The sequence below is a fragment of the Colletotrichum lupini genome, chromosome 1 (genome assembly GCF_023278565.1).
Source record: "Colletotrichum lupini chromosome 1, complete sequence".
NCBI classification, from domain to species: Eukaryota; Fungi; Ascomycota; class Sordariomycetes; order Glomerellales; family Glomerellaceae; genus Colletotrichum; species Colletotrichum lupini.
The window spans coordinates 4,348,904-4,370,976 of record NC_064672.1 but is presented as its reverse complement, the minus strand read 5'-3'; the positions used below and the strand labels follow the sequence as shown (position 1 = coordinate 4,370,976).

Genomic DNA, 22,073 nt, shown 5'->3' with positions numbered 1-22,073 from the left:
TGGATGGCCTGAGATGTTGGGCGATAATTTTGCTGAGGCTTTGCCTGGAGCTGCTGCGCCACAGCACTCTAAAGTGAACTGACCGGGGTCACGGACCTCGCGTCACTTTCGCGTAGCAACTGGAAATCCATTACGTGCACGCTTCCCGACTTGACGCCAGGCACGGCGACCTCGATTGGTCTTTTCGTCTGTCAACCTCCAACTTCCCTCCAGGCAACAGTAGGCCAACTTTCGATATAAACTTTTCGCTGCTTTCAACAATCACTCAACGGAAGACAGGTGACTGTACAAAACGCAATGCCTGATATTAGGTCATTCTTTGGGCCGAAGGGAGGCGGGCCCCCGAAGCCCTTGCCAAAAAAGGTCGAGGAGCCCCCAAAGGCCCGAAGGGGCAGGAAAGTCATCGAGGACAGCGACGATGATGCCGACCCTACTCCTGCGCCGTTAGTCGATTCCAAAACCCTGCAGTTGAAGACCAAGCTAACTCGTCCTAGAAAACCGGCAGCGAAAGCTGCTGTCAGGAAGAAGGCTAAGTACGCGAACTGTATTGCCCTCTTCGTCGATTGCTTCTAATTCTGTAGCAGAGACGAGGCTGCTAAGGGAACCGAGACCACAGCCAGCGACTACTTTGCATCATCCAAATCTTCCAAGGCGGCTAAGCCTGCACCCGCCGCAAAGCCAGACCAAGCAACTAAAGTGAAGACCGAAGTCGAGATCAGGACCAGCCCACGCAACAAGAAGACTACTGCGAAACCTGTAGAAGTAACGCCCAAGAAGCGCGCCGCCAGGACATACACCAAGATTGAGTCCGATGACGATGCCGATGCTTACAAAGACGAAGACGATGAGGATGACGATGACATCTTTGCTGCTGATGTGAAGGGTCGCAACAAGCGAAAGACCGACGACTATGCGGAGGACGAGAGCGACGAGGATATTCAACCAAAACCGAAGCGTGTAGCCTCGCGGAGTGCCGCCAATGGCACCCCAAGCAAGAGCACAAGGGCAGCAGCTGGCACAAAGAGGCGCAAGACTCCTGACGAGGATGAGGAGGAAGAGGAGGAAGAGCAGCCGCCAAAAAAGAAGGCGCCCGCTAAGCCACGCGCTCCCAGGGCTAAAAAGGCAGACGAACCTGAAGATTCGGCTTATCAGTCGATCCTCGACAACATCCCCACTGTCCGCCCTCCGACACCTCCACCCCAGGACCCAAATGCCCCAAAGTTTGACTGGAGGAAGAATGCCGGTGGTGGAGGAAACAGCGCGGCTGTGCCTGCTAACGCAGGTGCCGCGGAACTGCCCGATGGCGAGGATGAATGTCTTTCTGGATTGACATTCGTCTTCACCGGTGTCCTTCAAACCATCGGCCGTGAGGAAGGTCAGGCGTTGGTCAAGAAGTACGGTGGCAAAATTACTGGAGCACCAAGTAGCAAGACCAGCTATGTCGTCCTGGGAGACGATGCAGGACCCAGTAAGCTGAAGAAGATCAGGGACATGAACATCAAAACCATCAACGAGGAGGGCCTGTTCGAACTCATCAGGAAATTGCCTGCCTATGGCGGCTCCGGCAAGGGTGCGGAGAAGGCGCGCGAGAAGAAGAAGAAAGACGAGGAGGCTATCAAGATCCAGGCAATGGAGATGGAGCGAGAAGAGAAGGCCCGGAAGGCTGCAGCAGAGAAGGCAGCCAAGCAAGCAGCCGCCGCTCGGGGGACTACAGTTGCCCCTGCCCCGACAGCAGCTCCAGTGCAGCTTTGGACATCAAAGTATGCGCCGACGGCACTCAATCATATCTGCGGCAACAAGGCGCAGGTCGAGAAGATCCAGGCTTGGTTGAGGAATTGGCAAAAGGCACGCAAGTACGACTTTCAACGGCGCGGCGCAGACGGTATGGGTGGCACGCGAGCTATCATAATCTCTGGTCCGCCCGGCATCGGCAAGACCACTGCAGCACACTTGGCTGCCAAACTCGAGGGCTTCGATGTCATTGAGAGCAACGCCAGTGACACTCGCAGTAAGAAATTAGTCGAAAATGGCGTCGCTGATATCATGAACAACACATCGCTTCTCGGCTTCTTTGCTGGAGACGGCAAGAAGGTTGACGGAGAAAAGAAGAACATTGTGTTGATTATGGACGAGGTCGACGGAATGTCCGCAGGAGATCGTGGTGGTGTTGGAGCCCTGGCTAAGTTCTGCAAAAAGACCGAGATTCCCCTGATTCTCATTTGCAATGAGCGGAAACTGCCAAAGATGAAGCCGTTTGACTTCGTCGCCATGGATGTTCCCTTCAGGCGCCCGACGGTAGAACAGGTCCGGTCCCGTATCATGACAATATGTCATCGCGAAGGCCTCAAGCTACCTGTGCCTGTTGTCGATGCCCTCATCGAAGGCAGCAACAAGGATATTCGGCAAATCATCAACATGATCTCCACCGCCAAGCTCGACCAAGCATCGATGAGCTACGACAAGGGCAAGGCAATGACCAAGGCATGGGAGAAACACGTCGTTCTCAAGCCTTGGGATATTTGCCAGAAGATGCTCGCTGGTGGTCTGTTCGCTCCCGCCAGCAAAACTACTTTGAATGAAAAGATCGAGCTGTACTTCAACGACCATGAGTTCAGTTACCTGATGATCCAGGAAAACTACCTGCGCTCAAAGCCAATGGCACTTAACAACAGAGGTTACAACAAGAGGGAAGAGAACCTGAAGTACCTCGAATTGATAGATCAGGCGGCGGAGAGCATCAGTGATGGTGATCTGGTTGATCGAATGATTCACGGGCCTCAACAGCAATGGAGTCTCATGCCTACTCACGCCGTTTTCAGCACGGTTCGACCATCGAGCTTCGTTGCTGGCCAGCTCATGGGCTCCAACTTCACCTCCTGGCTCGGCAACAACAGCAAGACTGGCAAACTCGGTCGATTTGTCCGTGAGCTACACTCACACATGCGGTTGAGGTCATCTGGAGACGCCAATGAGGTTCGCCAGCAATATCTGCCTGTCTTGTGGGATCAGATGATACGCCGGTTGTCCGTCGAAGGCAAGGAATCTGTCGACGAGATTATCGAGCTGATGGACAGCTACTACTTGACACGAGACGACTTCGATGCGATTCAGGAGCTCGGCGTTGGTCCGCAAGCTGAGGGCCGGGCTGATATCGAATCCAAGACAAAAGCGGCATTCACGCGAACGTAAGTACTCATGCTTCTTGCTATTCATTCTTAGCGCTAACAACTCTCCAGCTACAACGCAATGTCTCATCCTATCCCTTTCTTGAAGGCCAGCAATATCATGGAGCCCAAGAAGGTGGCGAAGGAGGCTCCGGATCTCGAAGAAGCTATTGAGGAGGACGATGATGCCGATGTTGCAGAACCTGCCGATGCGGGCGAGGAGGACGAGGACAAGATTGACTTGAAGAAGGACAAGCTAATCAAGGCGCCCAAACCGAAGGCTAAGAGAGCAACGAAGAAGGCCAAAGCAGGCGATGACGATGACGATGAAGATGAAGATGCCAAGCCTAAGAAGGGTAGGCCCAAGGCCAAGGCAACGACTGCCAAGGGAAAGGGCAAGAAGTAATGGCATAATGGTCGACAGATATCAATCTAGGGGCACCTGTTATCATGGGAGGAGAACGCCAGTGTTCACTGAGTTCGAGTGGGGCATCCATGGCAATTGTAGAATTATGAGGTTTAAATCAGGAATTCCTACTGTTCTTTGAACACCTTTGATCAGCGGCTAGATATTGTATGAAGTCGTTTACCAATCACAAAATGATTTGAGGAATGTACATCATGAAAGGTAATCAGTGTAAAGTGGTGTGAGCGACAACGTCTGTGTAAGTTAATATGTGAGGAACCAGACTTGAGAATGACAGCTGCATTTTGACATCTTTATGAAAGGCAACTGCGAGTATTTGGTAGACAACGTTTTTGTGCAGCCCATCCATGGCCAGTGAATCCTTAAGGAGAGCTTCCTGCCAAAATGGGTTGTTCTTGAACCTTTGCCAGAATCCCCCGAACACACGCATCACCATCAGTACAAGGGGTCATGTCAACCATACACAAAACTTGAAAGGCACCCAACCAAGCTCCGAGTCCCTCATTTTTCAGCATTCCAAGTTCGAAGTGAGTACCTCTTGATGGCTTCGATTTGTTACCTCGCCTTCCAAAAGCACGAAGCTAATCCAAAACGTTCGTTGCGCAGTCCGCCACATCAAATGATTCCTATCAGTTACAACGCTTACGTCCAACCGGCTGTCCATGATGTCGAGCGCTTTGGATCATCCCGCTTAGCCGTCGGAGGGGCTTCAAGCTTCAAGATGATGAATGAGAAGGATCAAAAGAAGCCCGGGTCCAAGAAGACGTTCCGGATTGCCGCAAAGGCCTTGAAGGGTGAATATCTCCTCCGACCATAGACGCTTTGCCTTCCTGATCTCACGATCTCTCGCCTCAACCACCCTCTGTTCATTCATTTTCCGATCCTTCCTCTTTCTTCCAATCGAGTCCTGCTGAGCTTCATCCATCTTCCAATCTCGAGTGTTTGAGGCGTTTGTTTCTTCGGAAATACTCGAGAACACCTGATTGCCCTTCCTTCCCATACTCGGATCCTCGTTACCAACATTTTTTCATCGCTTCACAGTTGCTCATTATCTTCATCGCAGGTCTGGTATCGAAGGCAGCCTTCTCTCTCAAGAAGTCAAAGAGCTTCACTACTCTTAAGCGCCTGTCGAGAATGTCTTCTCGACGTGACCGCGGCCAGCACTCGCGCTCCAAGTCTGGTAAGTCATTCGACCTGCTCATCGATCTTTGGGCTGCTTTCAGCGCAAGTACGAACCGTATTCCTGACGAAGAAAAATAGCAAACAATATCGACACCGCGGGTACCCTCGAAGATCACAATCCCCATCGCCTTTCCATCATCGAAGAGGCGTCTCGCGAGTCGCGCGAGTCGTCCCACGACATCTACGCTGCCAATATGTACGATGAACAGGGCTTCCTCAGTGAAGACCACGACGACATCTACGATCTCGACGAGTTCGAAATGATGAACTCCAATGTCGGACCCCACGGCCAGGACAATGGAGCCCTCACCCACGACACGGTCTTGTACGGCAACTGGGAGCAAGACAACAACTTGCACGAGTTCAACCGTTCTTCGAGTGAGTCTTTGAATTGTCATCTTCTCAACTCTTTCTCTAACTTCTTGAACACAGGCCCGGAGACGGTCGTTTTTGACCATGCCCGCTATGCCGGTGTCAACCTCTGGGAAGTGAGCATCAGCACCGATTCGGAGTCGTACTCGCGTTCGGTCCATGAAGGTATCAAGTGCTCCGCGTTGTTCTGCTGCTTCCACTAGGGTCTTAGATAGCACATTCTGGTTTCAATGAAATACCTTTCTGCTCTCACTGACATCATCTACCTACTCCCTGCCTGGGCCTCGTAGAATTTTCTGTTAGCTCTTTCCCTCATATGAATGTCGTAACTAACCGACTTATCCTAGTTCCTGATCCCAGCATCAAGATAGAAGGAATCCCCACGACCAAGGACTGGTCCATCTTTCAAAGCGAGCTGGTCGACTACAGTGCCGATGAGCCTAGCCCTCAGCTCCCTGGCTGCTCGGCCGGTCACCCTTTCGCGAAGGAGTGGTTCATGACAGACTCCATGATGAAGGCCTACGATGCTGTACGCGGCTCCATGCGAGATGCGAACGACCCGCTGCGATCTTGGATGGAGGTGAAGGCTTTTGAGTCTGCTCTAAGAGCGAAGAGAGATGCTGCCAAGGTTGCGGTTGACGGCCCTTCTTGCCAACATGATGAGAAGCCAGACATCAAGGGAAAAGGAAGAGCTGCCGATGGCGGCGGCTTCGCTCGCAGCGAGCACGGCGAGAAGCCTGAGGGCAAGGGAAAGGAAAGGGCTGTCGACGGTGGCGGCTTTGCATGCGGCGAACCCCAGAAGTGAGTCTCCGTCCGAGGATGTGCCCTCCTACTCGTCATCATCCTAACCACAATTTTACCAGTACTTCCAAGACGCAGCCATCTCCCATCAAGGGAGCCGCGACTTCGGGCTTGAGAGCTGATGTGAAGCGAGAGAAGGATGACTACGCCAAGTGAGTTTTCGTGTGACCAGTTGCTTCGTTCAGCCTGATGACGGACTGTGTCTAGGATGCTCGATGACACCCATCTGTTGTCTGCTGAGTACGCCCCGGATACTGCGGACAGGAAGGGAGCCTACAATGTCCCTCGCCCCAAATATCTCCACATCGCGCCCGATTTCGAAGATTTCAGATTCGAGGATTACCTCCCTCCGGTCACCAAGACCCCTGAGTCCTCTTTCAAGGGGCTGCTCCCCTACAAACTGCCTTACGACCCGGACCGCAACTTTGGTAAGTCTGGCTCAAGTCATGATTCGCATCGATACTGACACATGCTAGTTGAGGACTACGGTATCTCGGACGACGAGGGTGATCCCGAGACTGGAAGAATCTCCCCTTGTACTTTCCGCCTTCTGGCCGAGGGATGTGCTGAGCAGAACACTGACGGAAAGGTCTTCATGGCCGATGATGTAAGTTTTACTGCATCTTCGCTCTAAGCAACCCACCGCTGAATAGGTTTTAGGCTCAGCGTATGCGTCCCGAGACTTCCATGGAGGATGGCCCTCCTAGAGAGAAAGCGCCTGACCGTCTCCTCATGGAGTTCGAGACCCAGAGAGACATCAACGACAATGGCTATCTCACGCCCTGCTACTCTCTTGACTCCGAACCTTCCATCATCTACCTGCCTGCTGGTAATAAGCACAGCAATAACCCTCTCAAAGGTATAAATACACTGACTCTAGCATAGGCGTGACCTTCCAGCACAAGATGCGCAACTGGTGGTTCGGCCTCTTCGATCGCATGAACCCCGAAGTCGCACGTAACTTCCGCAAGATTGAGTATCATGAACAAGGCGACCCCCCGATCGCGCCTCCCAAAGCTGTCACTGAGGATTCGACCACCACTACCGAGCCCAGCGGCCCCTGGGCCCAGCACTACACCCACTCCGACATCGAGACGATCCTCAACACCCCCGGTGCCCGCAAGGTCGCCGGCGTCGAGGCGGCGAGCGCGGCCGAACTCATCACGCAGCGCCAGAAGACCATCCTCCGCTGGAAAACCCGAGACGAGGAGGTCACCCGCGAGAACGCCGTCCTGCGCGTCGACGTCGGTCAAGCCCAGAAGGAGCTTCGCGAGATGCGCCTGTCTGTCGACCACGTCCTGGCGCAGAGGGCCGCCCAAGAACGCGCCGATCGCGAGCGTGCAGCGCGGGAGCTCAGAGAGGCCTGGGAGCGCAAGGCCGCGTGGGAGCGTGCTGAGAAGGAGAGAATCGCAGCGGAAGAGCTCGCCGAGAAGGAACGCAAGGCCGCCGAGGAGCTTGCTGAGCGAGAGCGTAAAGCTGCTGAGGAACGCGCCGAAGAGGAGAGGAAGGCGGCCGAGGAGCTCGCCAAGCGCCAGAAGCATGAGAATCGGGTGTTGCGCCGTGTGTCTGCGCACTTGCACGACTTGCGGTACGAGGTTCAGGCCAAGTTCCACTCCCTCAAGGACGCCGAGGATGAGAATGAGAAGATGAAGAAGGAGCTGGTTCGTTGCAAGACCCGGATCATGGAAGAGTGCTCGAGAGCCAACTTGTCGAGTCCCGATGAGGTTCGCCGGGCTGTCTCGCAGAACTTCCGGGATAAGATGGCGGCCTTGGACCTTTCTGGTTGAAATCTGGAATGAGTTTGCAGTAGGAACTGGACTATGACACAGTCGGCTGTTCTTGTGACATTCTCGCTTCTATATTGCTATGTTCAGCGTGGCTCTTTATTGCCTGTTGCTGATGGATAAGTTCTAGGACTTGGATTGTGGTGAGTTCACCGGGCTTACGAGAATACGAGGACAAAGCTATATGGCTAGGGCGATTGGTGACGACTCGACTTTTCTCGACGACTATGATGGCTTTGGATCTTCGAGTCCTGGCCTCTCAGTCTTTTGACAAGTTTGTTATGAGCAAACAATTAGGTACTGCCAAGCTACCATCATCAGTGTCGAGTGGGACCATTGACTAACACCACGTCGCAGGTTGGGGGAACGCACAGTTCTTGACGAACTCTTCCGATCTTGTCCCCCTTCCAGCTTGCTTTCTACGAACGATGATTTGGGTCATGATGTGTCCATTGTTTGAGTACGATGCTCTATGTCGAGATTACTGGAAGATGTTGGATTGGCCTAGGAGCCGAGTGCGGCCTTACGACATTGTTAGTGGAAATAGGTAGTGCCAAAATATTACGTTCAACCTTAATCGGTTGTGATTGCAAAGACCGGGATGTGATTGTGCGTGTGTGATTAAGACACAGGGAGATTGAAATCCCCTAGACGGTATGATTAAATTGTACCAGAGCTTTGAGAAGAATCATTAGACCCCGAAACCCCTATTCGGGGTCTATGTATACACAAACGTATCCAGATTCTATCCGTTTCTTCTTTTCATCCAGCAAAAAGGCCTTCCCATTTGCGGCCCCCTTACATTTTTTTCCGCCATGCTATTGTCACATCATGAGAGGAGCATTATACACCGACCGGAACGCCCAGTTCGCTGTTCCGGGAATCGAGAGAATATCGTAGAACATAATAGTACAAGGGGGGCTGGTAGGTTGCCGACGCCTCCAGCGGTGAGCCGACCAGCCCCATGATTTTTTAGAACAAGATCTTCGTAGAGATCGGAATTGTGATGTAGGATGTCGAGACATCGGCCTCTTAAGCGTTCTTGACGACGCCGACCTTGGCAGCGCGCATCACGCGGCCGTTGAGCTTGAAGCCTTTCTGCTGGACGTGGAAGACGGTGTTGTCCTCCTTGTCGGGCTGAGGTGCCATGAAGGTGGCGTCATGCTCGTTGGGGTTGAACTTCTCGCCCTCGGGGTCGAAGCGCTCGATGCCGTGCTTCTTCAGCGTCGACATGAGGATGTCGTCGGTCATCTTGAGACCCTCGTACAGGTTGGCGAGATCCTTGAGATCGCCCGACTTCTCCTCGACCTTGAGCTTCTCCTGGGGCACCATGGAGAGGGCGCGGTCGAGGTTGTCGATGCTGTCAATGAGGTCCTTGGAGAACTTCTGCAGGGCGAAGTCGCGCGCCTGCTTGACCTCGCGTTGTGTGCGGTCCTGGAGGTTACGGAAGTCGGCGATGGTGCGAAGGCACTTGTCCTGGAGAGCTGCATGTTAGAATTGGGTCTCGATCCTCGGTGTCCGAGATCGGGGGACAGAATGCGAACGAACCTTCCAGTCAGCAGCCTCCTTCTCCTTGGTCTCCAACTGCTTCTTCAGGGCAGACTCGGCATCATCGGCAGGCTTCTCGCCCTCCTTGGTGGCCTCGGTCGTCTCCTTGGCGTCGCTGTACCATCTCGCAACGGCGGGTTGCGCGGCTCGTATCCTGAAGGCAGGGGAGCTCTGGAACTGATTTTGGAAAACAGACTTGGGAGTCTGGGTGCGCATGCCGGTGCGCACTGCGCGGGAAGAGGTAGCAATGGCTTGTCTGAACATTGTGGCGGTTGTGGTGTTGTGTAAAAGACTCGGGCGGGCGAAAACGTGGTTGGAATCGAGGAGGCGATGTAGGGACTGGTCGCGTGTACGGAGAAGCTTTTAGAAGAAAATGAAATTTTATCGGAATGGCCCCAAGTGACGAATTGCCGTCCCTTGACCCCCCGGCCATGCGGGAAAGTTCGCGCCCAATCATAAGATTCCAAACAGCTCCATCCGGGGGCGGATGAATCGAGGGACCGCTCAGAGCTTTATCGATAACACTAGCGCCAAGGCAAGGCCAACGCGCTCTCAGCAGGCGCCAGGCACAGTCGCCGCACCTTCCAATTGGTAATTCAGTGGCACCTGAGGCGGCAGGGTTCACTCTGGCTCTGGTCGCAAAAACATCCATTCAGCCTCCCCTCCACCGTGACACAATTGCCATCTTCCACCATTCATTCCACCTGCGACCCACGATAATTACGATTGCCAAGGCGCTCTTGCTTCACGTACATACGAAATTGAACACGTTTGCCGCACTATCATCCGAATTGCATCTCAGAACCTTTGGCCGAGCTACGACTGAAAGGGGAACGGCGGCGCGATGGATTACGAGCCGATGCTGTTGGATGGCGAGTCCGGAGGACCATCGATCAAGATCTCAGGGGTATTACTTCCCAAAATCCACTTAGCTAGTGGCATTCCAAACTGACAGCCCGGCGCATCGTTAGGCTGATAACATCCACGTCAACTTTGATCTATCGAACTGCGACCTTTCCTTCGCCAACTCGCTGCGTCGCGTTATCCAGGCTGAAGTCCCTGTGATCGCCATCGACCTGGTCGAAATCGAGGCCAACACATCTGTCCTCGCTGACGAGTTCATTGCCCATCGCCTGGGTCTGATTCCCCTCCAGTCCAAGGACGTCAACAGCTTGCTTTACACCCGAGACTGCGACTGCGAGCAGTATTGCGACAACTGCAGCGTAAAGCTTACGCTGCATGCGCGATGCTCATCAGACGAGACCATGAAAGTCTACGCCAGCGACCTCATTGTCGACAGCTTCAGACAGAACGGCACCGTAGGAAACCCTGTAATCCTCGACCCTGAAGGACAAGGCTCTTTGATTGCGAAGCTGCGCAAAGGGCAGGAGCTTAAGGTGTCATGCATCGCGAAGAAGGGTATTGCAAAGGAGCATGCAAAATGGATGCCAACGTCTGCTGTTGGGTTTGAATACGACCCTCACAACAAGCTACACCATCTGGACATGTGGTTCGAAGAAGATGCGAAGGCCGAATGGTGAGTGACTGGAATGACATGTTCCTTGAAAGATGATAGTCGCTAATGGTAGCAAAGGCCCGAGAGCAAATATGCCAAGATGGAGGACCCCCCACAAGAGGGCGAAGCTTTCGACTACGACGCAGTTCCCGGCAAGTTTTACTTTGAGGTCGAAGGCGTGGGCAGTCTGGAGCCGGATCAGATTATCCAGGAAGGAATCAAGATCTTGCAGGAGAAGTTGGCCCTCACGCTCCACATACTCACAGGCGAGGCAGACGACGATGGCATGGGCGACTTTGATGGACCTCGCAGTCCCAACTTGGATATGGACGGCAGCAACCCCTGGCAAGATCAAGGCTATACCACTCCTTTCAATGGCGGCAACCAGACCGCGTGGGGAGGCAACGCAACGACACCCTACACCACAACGACACCTTACGGCGCCTCCGGACAGTCTGGATGGAACTGAGAGAGAACAACGAACACGAAATCATAAAAAGGCGTTCATGTATGAAAACCACTTTGAGACATGGGGTTGGTAATGGAGTTTGCGAATTTTTGCAAAGAAGCTAGCTTGGCCATCAGCTGGCTACATTGATTCAGCTCGGTGGAGGTGGAGTTTGCCTGACGACGCGCGAAACGGAATCAATACGCACAACAAGATGCACTCCGCAGCGGCAAGAGGGGGTAGGCTTCTCAGCGTTCTGACGGCTAGACCTGCACTCAGACTGGCTTGGCTTATGGGTTGGCTTATAGACACCCGTGACAGGGGATGACGGCGGTAGAGCAATCGTAAAATAAGATAACAGCCTGTCAAACACTCGGGCAAAGAGAGGTGGGCGGGGTTCGATTTCGGCCGAGAAGGCAGCTCTTCTACCGGACATCTGTAATACAACTCACACACAAACCTCACACGAAGCGAACATGAAATTGCTGCAAAGAAAATCAACCATATCTTTCTTTCCTGTGTATACCCTCCATTACTCCTGTCAAATGCAGCAGAGTTGCCTCTTTTTCCAACGCCTCCAAACAAGCCAAGATGGTACTAGTGATGATGATGCAGCGCCAGTCTATCTAGGTATTTTAACGCTCGTTCTATAACACAACACAAGCCTTTTTTGTGTGTCTATTATCCCTTGATGGACGCATCTTCACCGTTGCCGATATCAGCAACCTTTCTATAGACCTTGCGGTGCATCTCTAGGAAGACAAATGTACAGATTGTTTGTCTAGGCGGGGGTTAGTAAAGTGTATGCAAGATGTCCATCACGCAAGCAAGAGGGGAGAGGGACAAGAACGTACGGTCCGAGGCGGAGGAAACTGGGCACCCAGCCCTTGAACATCCACCCAAGACCCTCAGCCTTGTAAATCTTGGCCAGGGTATGCGCCAGCCCCTCCTGGGTGCTCGCCGACATGACCCGCGTCTTGATGACATCAATGGGGCTCGTCACCGTGGCGGCCATCACACCAGCGAGGAACGAGGCCGTAAAGTGCGTCGTCAGGTTATCCCCCATGGGCGTGTGGCGGATGAGCATACCCTTGAAGGTATCGTACGACGCGAGCTGCGAGGCCGTCATGGCCGCAGCGCGCATGCTGTTGGGGAGGACGCCCCTGAACCAGCTCATGATGCCTTCCTCTCGCGCCATGCGGAGCATGCCCTCGAGGGCGTGGCTGTAGTTACGGCGCTCGGCGGCGGGGAGGGCGGCGTCCTGCTGCATGCGGACGTTGAGGACGTCGGCGGCGTTTCCCGAGATGCCGCCGACGAAGCCCGCGGCCGAGGCCATGGCGACGAGGACGGGGAAGGAGGGGGGTTTGCCGTCGTTTGCGCGGGTGGCGCGGATCTTCATCTCCTCGTAGGCGCCGAAGCGGACGGTGGAGTAGGTCATCTGGCGGAGGAGGGAGGCCGAGAGGCCGTTGTAGAGGCCTGTCACGCCGTGGTTGCGGATGATGTGGGTGAAGGTGCCGACCATGTTCTTTGGCGCGTCGGGGCGGCGGACCTGGAGGCGGACCTAGAGGAGGGTGGCATTGTGTAAGTAAGTGAGCTCTTGCTTTGGGAGCGACGTAGTTTTGTCGTTGTTTGCTACGGCTCTTAAGAGAGCTTGAGTTTGCTACCATGAATCGAGGGTTTCATTCGCTGGTGTGTTGTAGAAGTGGGAGCGCATTACCTTAACTGTGAGACATTGTCAGCTCTTGGCTCACTCCGACGTTTGTAATATCGCAGGCTCTCTCTCGCGCGCCATATCTCGAGATCAAGGTCGGTAGAACTTACCCAAATCCAGGGGATGGGTCACGCAGGCGGCCATACTACTGGCGCTGCCTCCGAACCAAAAAGGATACCTCAGCGATGGTTCCGCCGTCTTCTTCTGCTTTTGAGGCGCCGGCGTCGTCGCCGTAGCCGTCGGTTGCGCTTTCGACTGCTGCTTCTCCTGAGCCCCCTCGACCTGGCCCAACTTCAACGGCGAGGGCTGCGACGACGACGGCGGCCCGGACGGCTCGTCGGCCGATTTACTGGCGACCATGTTGGCGGCGGCGGCGGGCTGCATCGTTGCAGGGTGTTGCGCAGTTCCCTATGATAAGCTCATCCCGTTGCGGCGCAATTGAACACTGCGTCGCGAAAATGGCAAAGGATCCGTAAGTAAAGAAGCACAAACGGACGACCTTTCTCGGATTTAACGTGAGTTATGTCCAAGATTGCCTGGTTCCCCTCTCTCTCTCGTATCGGCAACTATCAGCTGAGTAGCGTGTGTTGCTGGGACGTCACTTTTCGGTCGTTGCGGTCGAGTGACGTCTTTTTTTGTTATAAAGCCGACTTCGGGGGAGATGATGGTGTGGTCGTACAGGAGGCCTTTTTTTTTTGTCGCTGCTTTGGGGTATGCAGGTGGTGGGAGGAATGGAAGAAGCCGAGGAATTGGAGATCGGCTCGGTTTATCGCGAACTTTTTTTTGTCGTTATCTTTTTTTTATTTACCTTAATCAACACCGATTCGGCTGAACGAGGGACGCGCTTCGAGTCGGCTCAAGGGAACGAAAGAAAAAAAGGAGATTTGCTGATTGATCAAGTCCCCTTTCAGAGGGAACCACCACCACCAACAGTCAACAACAGAACCTGCTGCTTCGATTTTTTTTGGTGCGTCATTGGGCCTGCAGCGAAGCCAGGGTGCCATGCGCTAATGAAGGGCGTCTCCGGACCCTTGCTCCGGGGGGAGTCGGCAGGGTCTGGCGCCGTGTGCCCGCCCCGGGTCGCAATGCCAATTGGCTTGGCCCGTGCATCCCGTAGCTTTTGTCAGACTTCTGGCGATCGACACTTTTTCGACCAACTGCTGCGAAAGCTCCCTTTTCCTAACGGCAGCTCTTGTCGCAACACTACATCGAAGCTCTACGCCTGTGATGAGCACATAGCAAAAGGGCCTTTGCATACGGACAAGGGCGTTCACAACTTCAAAATGCTCGTCCCAAGATTAGCCGGTAGGCAATTGCAAAGTTGCCTCCGTGGCGCCACCTGCGCCGCGAGAGCTCCCCGACAATGGCAGGCCATCGCTTCATTGTCGATGAGCGGTAGCCGGCGCAGTTACTCCTCAGGTTAGATCCCAATCAATTGGTCCTTGGTGATCCCTTTATCCTGAACAAACAAATATCACAGAACCCTCGACGATTTCGAGAACCCTATACCAGAAAAAGACCGTCGAGGTCAACGGCCAAACGATACCGACAGACACCTGGTTCAACGTCCCGACAAACGTCCTCGACGCCGCCTCGCGCAAGCTTCACCTCCAAAAAGATCACCCCGTCTACATCACACGGCAAATCATCGAGTCGCAGTTCCCGGCGCCGACATACAAGTACCACAACACCTTTGACCCCGTCGTCACGACGCACCAGAACTTTGATTCGCTCGGGTTCCCCCTGGACCACCCCGGCCGCGCGAAATCAGACACCTACTACTTCAACAAGGACACCCTCCTCCGCACGCACACGAGCGCCCACCAGGCGCAGACTTTCCAAAAGAACCTGAGCGAGGGCTACCTCATCAGCGCAGACGTCTACCGCCGCGACGCCATCGACAGGAGCCACTACCCCGTCTTCCACCAGATGGAAGGCGCCCGCATGTGGGACAGGACAAAGGTGCCTAACGGCGACATCGCCGCCGCCGTCTGGGAGGACCTCGACAGGCTGCCGAAACACAACGTGAAAGTCGAGGACCCGCACCCGGCCTACGATGCGGAGCGGAACCCCCTACAGGAAGGTCACCACTCCCCCGCCGAGGCCGAGGCCATCGGCGCCCACCTGAAGCGCTCGCTCGAGAACATGGTGGTCGAGATCTTCACGAGAGCGAAAGCCGCCGCGGCGAAGGCGGACCCGGATTACAAGGACGAACCCTTGCGTGTCCGCTGGGTCGAGGCGTACTTCCCCTTCACGAGCCCCTCGTGGGAGCTCGAGGTCTACTATGCAGGCGACTGGCTAGAGGTGCTGGGCTGCGGCGTGGTAAAGCAGGACATCGCCATCAACGCCGGCGTGCCGCAGCAGGTCGGCTGGGCCTTTGGCATCGGCCTCGAGCGCATCGCCATGCTCCTCTTCCAGATCCCCGACATCCGCCTCTTCTGGTCCAAGGACGAGCGGTTCCTGAGCCAGTTCCGGGGCGTCTCGGACCAGCTCGATAGCATGAAGCGCTTCGTGCCCTTTTCAAAGCACCCGGCCTGCCCCAAGGACGTCTCCTTTTGGCTCGGGAGCACCTCCTCGGCAGCGGGGGGCAACACGAAAGCCAACACGCAGGACTTCCATGAAAACGATTTCATGGAGCTGGTGCGCGACATCGCCGGCGAGCGGGCCGAGGACGTCCGGCTGGTGGACGAGTTCACGCACCCCAAGACGGGGCGACGTAGCATGTGCTACCGCATCAACTACCGAAGTCTCGAGCGGACCCTGACCAACGAGGAGACCAATGAGCTGCACAGCGAGGTGACCCGGAAATTGGTCGAAAAGCTAGGCGTCGAGATCCGGTAGGGGAAGACAGAAGAAGAAAAAAGGCAAACAAACACTGTGCAAGCAGTTGTTCAACGGTTGGCATAGTTTGAGGGGTAAAAGGGGGCTGTGCTGCCAACAACTTGTTATTCCCTCATCTTGAAGATGGGACGAGGGCTTCCCGATCCGATGGCGGTGAGTAAGTCCACATTCGGCATGCCATCATGACTGCATGGCATCACTCTAGTGTACTAGAACCCCGGCGTAAGTTATACGTCTCTGCCTGAGGGGTTGTCGTGAGACGGGTGCTGCTAAGCTTTTAGCTTGCGCCCTGGCCATGTGCCTGTGTAGAAGAAGAGGCCGTCACGGTCGTGTATCATATCAACTACATTGTACTATCAAGAACCACCCCCCAAAAAAAGGATGGACTGAGCTCAAGCTTGGCGTTTGTGAAGGCTGAGCAGAGCCATGAATCAAAATACTAGAACTTCAGGGTGAAAAGTTACGGGACCTCGGGATTTCCTTTGATCCCGTCGTCTTGCAGATGTGATGTGCTGTGTTCCTCGGAAGCTATGATTCTGAAGCAACCGTGTGATGTATGCATACGAAACATCAGACCAACGGGAAGAAGAAGATAAAAAGCAGCAGTAGAGAACCGTTGAAAGTCAGCAGTGGATCATGGACCGCTCTGTCAAGCGTCCGAGCATCTCGGAACAAAGGAAGAGAAGATTTTGCTGCTGCTGCTGCTGCTGCCCAGACGATTGTAATCATGCTTGCTCTGATTGCGGGAGCTCAACTCCGCCGGTTCGGGAATGAAGCAAGAAAATAAAATTCTGAAGCAGTGACGCCGGGGTTGCAGATCGGTTGTATCATGCGCAAAACCTTCACACATAAAGCTCGCGCGCAGCAGCACGAGCGCATTAGTCTTCGGGAAGATGGAGTAGACCATCGACCCGTCGTCCCATCACCAAGAAACTTGGGACGGTCGTGCAAAAAGTCAGTTTCAAGGCTTCCTTCTTCTTTTCTTCACACAAGATTTCTGGCCAATCCTCGCGCTCGCATTGTCACAAAAAACATGAGACTTGAGCCGGCCTACAGTACCAATGGTGGTGGAGGGGGGAGAGGTTTTGCTCGATTGTTAGACGGTTAAACTACACAGCCCACGTACCCTTGTCGAGCTCTCGTCGTTCGTTGCATCAGACCAAGCTGTGATTGTTGCAAAAAATTCCTCAATGCTGATTTCCCCCTCTCGCAAGCGAGTTCCTTGTAATGTTTGTTGTCCGAACGGATGAGATGAGTTTGCCATCGCTTCAGGTCCGACTCGGCAGCAAAGTTTATCAAGCGGTAATCTCTCTGAGCAGACAATGTCTTTGGTGCAAGGAAGCCCCCGTTCTTCCGGGAGATAAGGTGCAAGGCATATCAAGCTTATGAGTACACTACTCTATAGACGTCCTGATGCCGCAGGATCGCAACAAACGATACCTAAGGTTACGGTCGGAACCATGAACTTGAGGCCCTGCAGGTCAGCAGTTGCAAAAGTGCACTTTCGGGGCCGTAGGAGACGACTTGGTCGATCGTTGACTGTCGTGCAAGCGAGTTGAGAAACGAAGACTCTTTGCTATAGGCGCAACTTGCCCAACTAGGCAATCGGCAGCCGGTATTATCTGGAATGGCGCCAGTGAAAAGACAGAGTGTCGGAGGTGCAGCGAAATGCAGAAAAAGAGCATGCATGTCTTGGCCTAGAACGGTGTCTGGGGAAGCCGATTGCAGCACGAAACATCAATCTGGCAGGTGGAAAGTCTTGGTATTTTGCACAGCCTCGTTTCCAGATCGCCAGAAGGGTATTTGCTGACCGTACAGCAGGACCGTAATCTTCCGTGTCAATCAGAGAGAGGGGAGCGTTTCTGCGGCGTGTCGGGGCGATCGGGTTGAAACATTGGCGAACAGCGTCACAGAATGGGTGCTGATGCCGTTGCAACGATCAGCGGCCGGGCCGTGTTGAATGCTGAAGGCAAATTCCATCTTGTTCGTCTGCTGTCCTCTGGGCTCTGCGGATAGAACCTCGATATCCATTGTGGCTGATTGTCCCTCTGCTAAGGATCAGACGAGCGTGTGCACTGGTAAATGTCTCTGACCAGCGGCGTAGGGAAGGGGCTGAGGCTCGGTGCAATTTGGCGCAGAGCTGGCTGAGCGAAGACAAAATTCGTAGGCCGACTCGTGTGCCGGCGCGGGCTGAGCCGGCATAGCGAAGTTCAAGCTTCGAAGGCGAGCCGTGACTGAGGCTTTTCGGGACCCCATCCCGCGATCAATCTCGCACGGGGTGACGGAATGCCTTGCCCCTATTCATCCGGCCGGTATGTCATAGCATGAACTCCTAGATCAAGGCAGGTTTTCTGCTGAGTTGGCGCCGCCATCGCTGCGGTTCGTTGAGAGGGGCGGCGGGCTCGCATCATGGGTGAACTCCCCTCCAAAGCCAAGCCCCAGCCCCAGATGATAATGATGCCGGGGGTTGGAGGCGTTGCTCAGCCAAGACCAGGAACACAAGCTTCGGTCATTCAGATTACACTGCAACCTGCCGACAACATGGTCAGAAGAAATTTCGGATAGAAGCGCGAACCTTGGTTTGATAGCATCACAAGTGGTCCAAGGAGGCGCCGCCCCCAAGCCTATTATCGAACCGTAAACTCCAAGTGTTGTAGATACAGTGAGTGATTAAGACTGAGCTTGTCTTGTGAACACAACATTTGCTGCACAGCCCCCATCACTCCATGGACCCTTGGCTAGGGACTGAACGCTGTGGGGATTTGACTCGGTATCCCTGGAGTCTTTTTAGCTTAACCGCGATAGCGCAAGAGCGGGGAGATGAGCTGTCGAGGTGTCGGTTGTCGAATCACTAATGAATATGGTGACAGTCGACAGGTCTGGTATCTGCATCTGTGGGGTAACGTTGACATTCGGAGTGTGCCCGAGTCCAGACTGGGCATCTCGAAGATCCGCGATGCAGGTGTCTCTAGAAACGGGTGGCTGCATGCCACTCGGAATGGACGCACCGGAGGCATCCCAAGACCTCAGAAGCGACGGGAGACCCAAGCCCTTGGTGGCTGTTTGCTGTGCCTGTTTCTCGCGTGTCCAGGGACGTACGGGAAGGGAAAATAAGAGAGACCCGAAGGTGAGGTCACAGGACATGGTGGACGGATACGGTGGGAAGGGTGCGAAGATGGCGATGCGCCGCTACCGAACGTAGTGCTGTCGACGGCTGCCGTAACTGCGGTCAAGTAGCGGGTCGGGGCACTGATTCTCAGCGCTTTGGAGCCCAAGTCTCGCTTCAGAGCGTGCCGTCATTCTTCACTACGTCCACCTGGGCTCAGTTCAGGTCCTTCGGATAGTGCGTGGGCGTGTGGGGGAACCGCCGTGGAAGAGGCTCCCGTCGTAGAATTGTTGCAGGGGGAGGCCTGCGGGAGGCGAAGAGGTTTGCTGCTGGAGCCGACAACGACAACGAGACTGCGTTCAGAGACTGCCCTGTCACAGCAGTGCCTGCCCTGAGGGAACAGCCGTGCCAGCCAGTTTGGGTTCAATGGAAGGCAAGCACCGCCCTCATGGCACACCGTAAAGTCGTCACTAAGGAAATTACCGATTGAGGCGGAGATAACTGGAGCCGCTACCGTAACGGTACGTACTCGAATCTAGCCCGTCCAAGAGTCTTAGCTCATCCGTTAAGGAAGACACCAAGGGACCAGAACACGGAAACTGCGCGTAAAAAATGGCTGGGGTGGCGAATGGCATTCTCGACAATTCGATTTCCAGCGGGGCCGACGAACCAAGACCTGTTCGATTCGTCAATAGTCTGCCGTGTCAAGCGGTTCCATCTATCTCCACGCCAGCGAGGGACGATGGAGGTCCAGGTCTTTCGTGGATCATTTCCCATGAGCCACCAGGTGCAAACCGCAGCACAGCGCGAAGCAAGGGCAAGGTCCTGTTGAGGATGAGCTTGAGGTATGGGCATGGCAGATATTGCAAAGCAATGTCGCGGAAAGCATCCCGTGGTCACTTCTGACTTGAAGAATGCCAAGCCTTCTGGAGTGGGAGGAAAAACTTTTGCCGTATCATTTCTCTCTATCCGTATTGCCTCTTGCTCTTGCACAGCCCCAATTCATGTCAGCCGTGTTAGTCTCGGTCCTGGGCTGCTGGATGCCCAGTGCTTGCCTTTCACGCCTCTATCAGTCTCTCTGCTCAGAGGGCTCTGCTCAGAGGCAAGATAAGCAGCCCGGTGAGTTGTTGAAATGATGAGCCGAACGATCAAAGTAACTTGCGTATCTCATAGCATCTCTCTCAGCCTGTGTACACTATGATTGTACAAGCTGGTGCCTTGCCGCTGTTCTCCATGCGTCGTCCGATCCCGACGTGCTCCTTCTCGCGCCAATGCACCTTGGCAAACCCACGCGCCCTGCTTTGCTGTGAACCTTTTTCCCACCATGAAGCCTGGAGGAAGCTGCCTGCGCTCGCAGCGACTGGGCTGTAAATTGACTGCGTGACTAGCAACATAGGACGTGACTATGTTGTCCGTGGGAACGGATAAGGAAGGGGACCGTAGGAGACTCCCCGTCTGCCCGCCTGCCGTCTCCACCACTGTGACGGCACTCTCCAAAAAGGCGGCGAAACTTCAAACGGGCCCGTGAGTCCGTGTGGCCTTCCCGTTTCATCCACACAGACACTTCCAGCGCCCCACTCAACGTCCAGAGGCAACGGCACCCCTCCCCTCTACGCAGTACCTAAGCTAAGTACCTAACAACTCAGCCATCCACCATCCACCTGGCAAGCCTGGCACCGTCCACCATCCAACCATCCCACACTCCGCCCGACCCCAGTAGTCCCTCAGTAGCGCTTGGCCAAGCCACTCTCTCACTGGCACGCTCAAACATATAACCAAGACCGCCTCCCGCCAACCACCACGATCATTCTTCGCTCCAACTCCAGCAACAACCAAAACACTACACAAACAAACCGCACTATTGCAAGCCTCTCTTCTGCAGATGAATAAGATCACTACACAATCTGCGTAGAATACACAGTAAAGAGCTGGAAAACAACCTCCTCGCCACACACACCGCAAAACCCACACCTCAACCACATACACATACACAACCATCCAAAATGGAATCACCTCAGTTGGATACCCGCCCCATCTTCTCGAGACGCTCGACCGGCTCCAACAAGTCGCTCTCCCTCGATCTTTCGTCTCTGCCGCCTCTGGTCCAGCCGACGCCACCCACAAACACCCTCCTCTTCACAAACCTCAACGACACCTCCATCTTCCGCCCCGACAACCTCCAGACCATCCGCGACCTCATCCTCAAGACAGCGCCAGTCCACTCATGGGCACCACTCAAGTCCTTCCGCCGCATCGTCGTCTCCTTCTTCTCAGAGGACGACGCCATCGCCGTCCGCCGCGTCTGGGACGGTGAAGCCGTCATGGGCGAGCGCGTCCGCGTCTACTTTGGCCAGCCCACTCCCGTCGAGGTCACCGACCGCCATCTCGCCCTGCCCGACGCCGGAAAGCTCTTCTTCATCTCTCCCCCTCCCTCGCCCCCCCACGGCTGGGAGATGAAGCTGGAGGACGCCCCCAACAAGATGGTGCACGCAGAGGACCTCGCCGATGCGCTGGCCAAGCTCCACCACCGCCCGACGGGCGTCGAGACCCCCATCAGCCCCGTCGACGGTTCAAGACAAACTCGCAGCAGGAGCTCAACCCTGCTCTACCAGCCTGACGTCAACGGCACCAGCCCCGATTTGCCTGCCATCTGCCTCGAGGACATGACCGACGAGCCAATGGAGTTCAGTCCTATCGAGTCGAAGCCCATCATGGCGCATACTTCTCGCCCACCCGTGGAGCTAATGCACCACGCATAATTCTTTGATTTCAACCCAATTTGTTTTTTGAAAGAGCGATCTTGGTCAGGCGTTGGATGGTACGATATTGGGATTGTGGCGGTTCAGGAACTTTGGGCACGCATCTAGCATCGAATGGGCTTGCGATGGCGTTTAACGGAAAGACCACAGCTTGCACATTTGAGCGGTACACTTTTGGATTGAGGAGGAATACTATTCGAATGGGATCGGCACTGTCACACTGTCGTTCCTGCTGGCCAACGAGCCAATTTGTTGCGCAAAAAAAGTTTCTCCTGTGTTGCTAAGAAGCACACAAGGTCTTTTCCTGTACACTAGATTCACCTTTCGCTTTCACTATTGAAAGACAGCGAAACAAACAAACTTGATTACCAACAAAGAAAAGTGACGTGGACCTCTATATCTGTCTCAGTATTG

At 54.5% G+C, this 22,073-nt stretch overlaps 10 protein-coding genes across 10 annotated transcripts; 5 read left to right on the top strand and 5 right to left on the bottom strand.

The window, feature by feature from the left end:
* Window positions 1–297: 297 nt before the first annotated feature.
* Window positions 298–3,570, top strand: CLUP02_01307 (replication factor RFC1 C terminal domain-containing protein; the record flags this gene model as incomplete). Its single annotated transcript, XM_049280349.1, has 3 exons — window positions 298–533; window positions 585–3,185; window positions 3,237–3,570. The coding sequence occupies 3 exons, from the start codon at window positions 298–300 to the stop codon at window positions 3,568–3,570; spliced, it is 3,171 nt and encodes a 1,056-aa protein (XP_049136306.1).
* Window positions 3,571–4,210: 640 nt separating this feature from the next.
* On the top strand, window positions 4,211–7,733 carry CLUP02_01306 (uncharacterized protein; the record flags this gene model as incomplete). Its single annotated transcript, XM_049280348.1, has 10 exons — window positions 4,211–4,385; window positions 4,655–4,771; window positions 4,852–5,151; window positions 5,206–5,310; window positions 5,493–5,946; window positions 6,009–6,098; window positions 6,154–6,374; window positions 6,423–6,553; window positions 6,607–6,775; window positions 6,832–7,733. 10 exons carry the CDS (start codon window positions 4,211–4,213, stop codon window positions 7,731–7,733), a joined length of 2,664 nt encoding a protein of 887 aa, XP_049136305.1.
* A 1,029-nt stretch (window positions 7,734–8,762) lies between these two features.
* Window positions 8,763–9,542, bottom strand: CLUP02_01305 (GrpE protein; the record flags this gene model as incomplete). Its single annotated transcript, XM_049280347.1, has 2 exons — window positions 8,763–9,206; window positions 9,279–9,542. The coding sequence occupies 2 exons, from the start codon at window positions 9,540–9,542 to the stop codon at window positions 8,763–8,765; spliced, it is 708 nt and encodes a 235-aa protein (XP_049136304.1).
* A 580-nt stretch (window positions 9,543–10,122) lies between these two features.
* CLUP02_01304 (RNA polymerase Rpb3/RpoA insert domain-containing protein) lies at window positions 10,123–11,263 on the top strand (the record flags this gene model as incomplete). The annotated part of the gene is made up of 3 exons (XM_049280346.1): window positions 10,123–10,185; window positions 10,250–10,815; window positions 10,873–11,263. The coding sequence occupies 3 exons, from the start codon at window positions 10,123–10,125 to the stop codon at window positions 11,261–11,263; spliced, it is 1,020 nt and encodes a 339-aa protein (XP_049136303.1).
* A 660-nt stretch (window positions 11,264–11,923) lies between these two features.
* CLUP02_01303 (uncharacterized protein) lies at window positions 11,924–13,337 on the bottom strand (the record flags this gene model as incomplete). Its single annotated transcript, XM_049280345.1, has 4 exons — window positions 11,924–12,023; window positions 12,097–12,803; window positions 12,994–13,016; window positions 13,064–13,337. 4 exons carry the CDS (start codon window positions 13,335–13,337, stop codon window positions 11,924–11,926), a joined length of 1,104 nt encoding a protein of 367 aa, XP_049136302.1.
* A 425-nt stretch (window positions 13,338–13,762) lies between these two features.
* On the bottom strand, window positions 13,763–13,957 carry CLUP02_01302 (uncharacterized protein; the record flags this gene model as incomplete). The annotated part of the gene is made up of 1 exon (XM_049280344.1): window positions 13,763–13,957. One exon carries the CDS (start codon window positions 13,955–13,957, stop codon window positions 13,763–13,765), a length of 195 nt encoding a protein of 64 aa, XP_049136301.1.
* An 81-nt stretch (window positions 13,958–14,038) lies between these two features.
* CLUP02_01301 (phenylalanyl-tRNA synthetase) lies at window positions 14,039–15,794 on the top strand (the record flags this gene model as incomplete). The annotated part of the gene is made up of 2 exons (XM_049280343.1): window positions 14,039–14,372; window positions 14,434–15,794. 2 exons carry the CDS (start codon window positions 14,039–14,041, stop codon window positions 15,792–15,794), a joined length of 1,695 nt encoding a protein of 564 aa, XP_049136300.1.
* A 1,842-nt stretch (window positions 15,795–17,636) lies between these two features.
* CLUP02_01300 (uncharacterized protein) lies at window positions 17,637–17,996 on the bottom strand (the record flags this gene model as incomplete). Its single annotated transcript, XM_049280342.1, has 2 exons — window positions 17,637–17,842; window positions 17,888–17,996. The coding sequence occupies 2 exons, from the start codon at window positions 17,994–17,996 to the stop codon at window positions 17,637–17,639; spliced, it is 315 nt and encodes a 104-aa protein (XP_049136299.1).
* Window positions 17,997–18,131: 135 nt separating this feature from the next.
* Window positions 18,132–19,677, bottom strand: CLUP02_01299 (uncharacterized protein; the record flags this gene model as incomplete). The annotated part of the gene is made up of 6 exons (XM_049280341.1): window positions 18,132–18,324; window positions 18,389–18,475; window positions 18,592–18,866; window positions 18,932–19,056; window positions 19,111–19,266; window positions 19,479–19,677. 6 exons carry the CDS (start codon window positions 19,675–19,677, stop codon window positions 18,132–18,134), a joined length of 1,035 nt encoding a protein of 344 aa, XP_049136298.1.
* A 1,226-nt stretch (window positions 19,678–20,903) lies between these two features.
* CLUP02_01298 (calcipressin) lies at window positions 20,904–21,659 on the top strand (the record flags this gene model as incomplete). The annotated part of the gene is made up of 1 exon (XM_049280340.1): window positions 20,904–21,659. The coding sequence occupies one exon, from the start codon at window positions 20,904–20,906 to the stop codon at window positions 21,657–21,659; it is 756 nt and encodes a 251-aa protein (XP_049136297.1).
* Window positions 21,660–22,073: the final 414 nt, after the last annotated feature.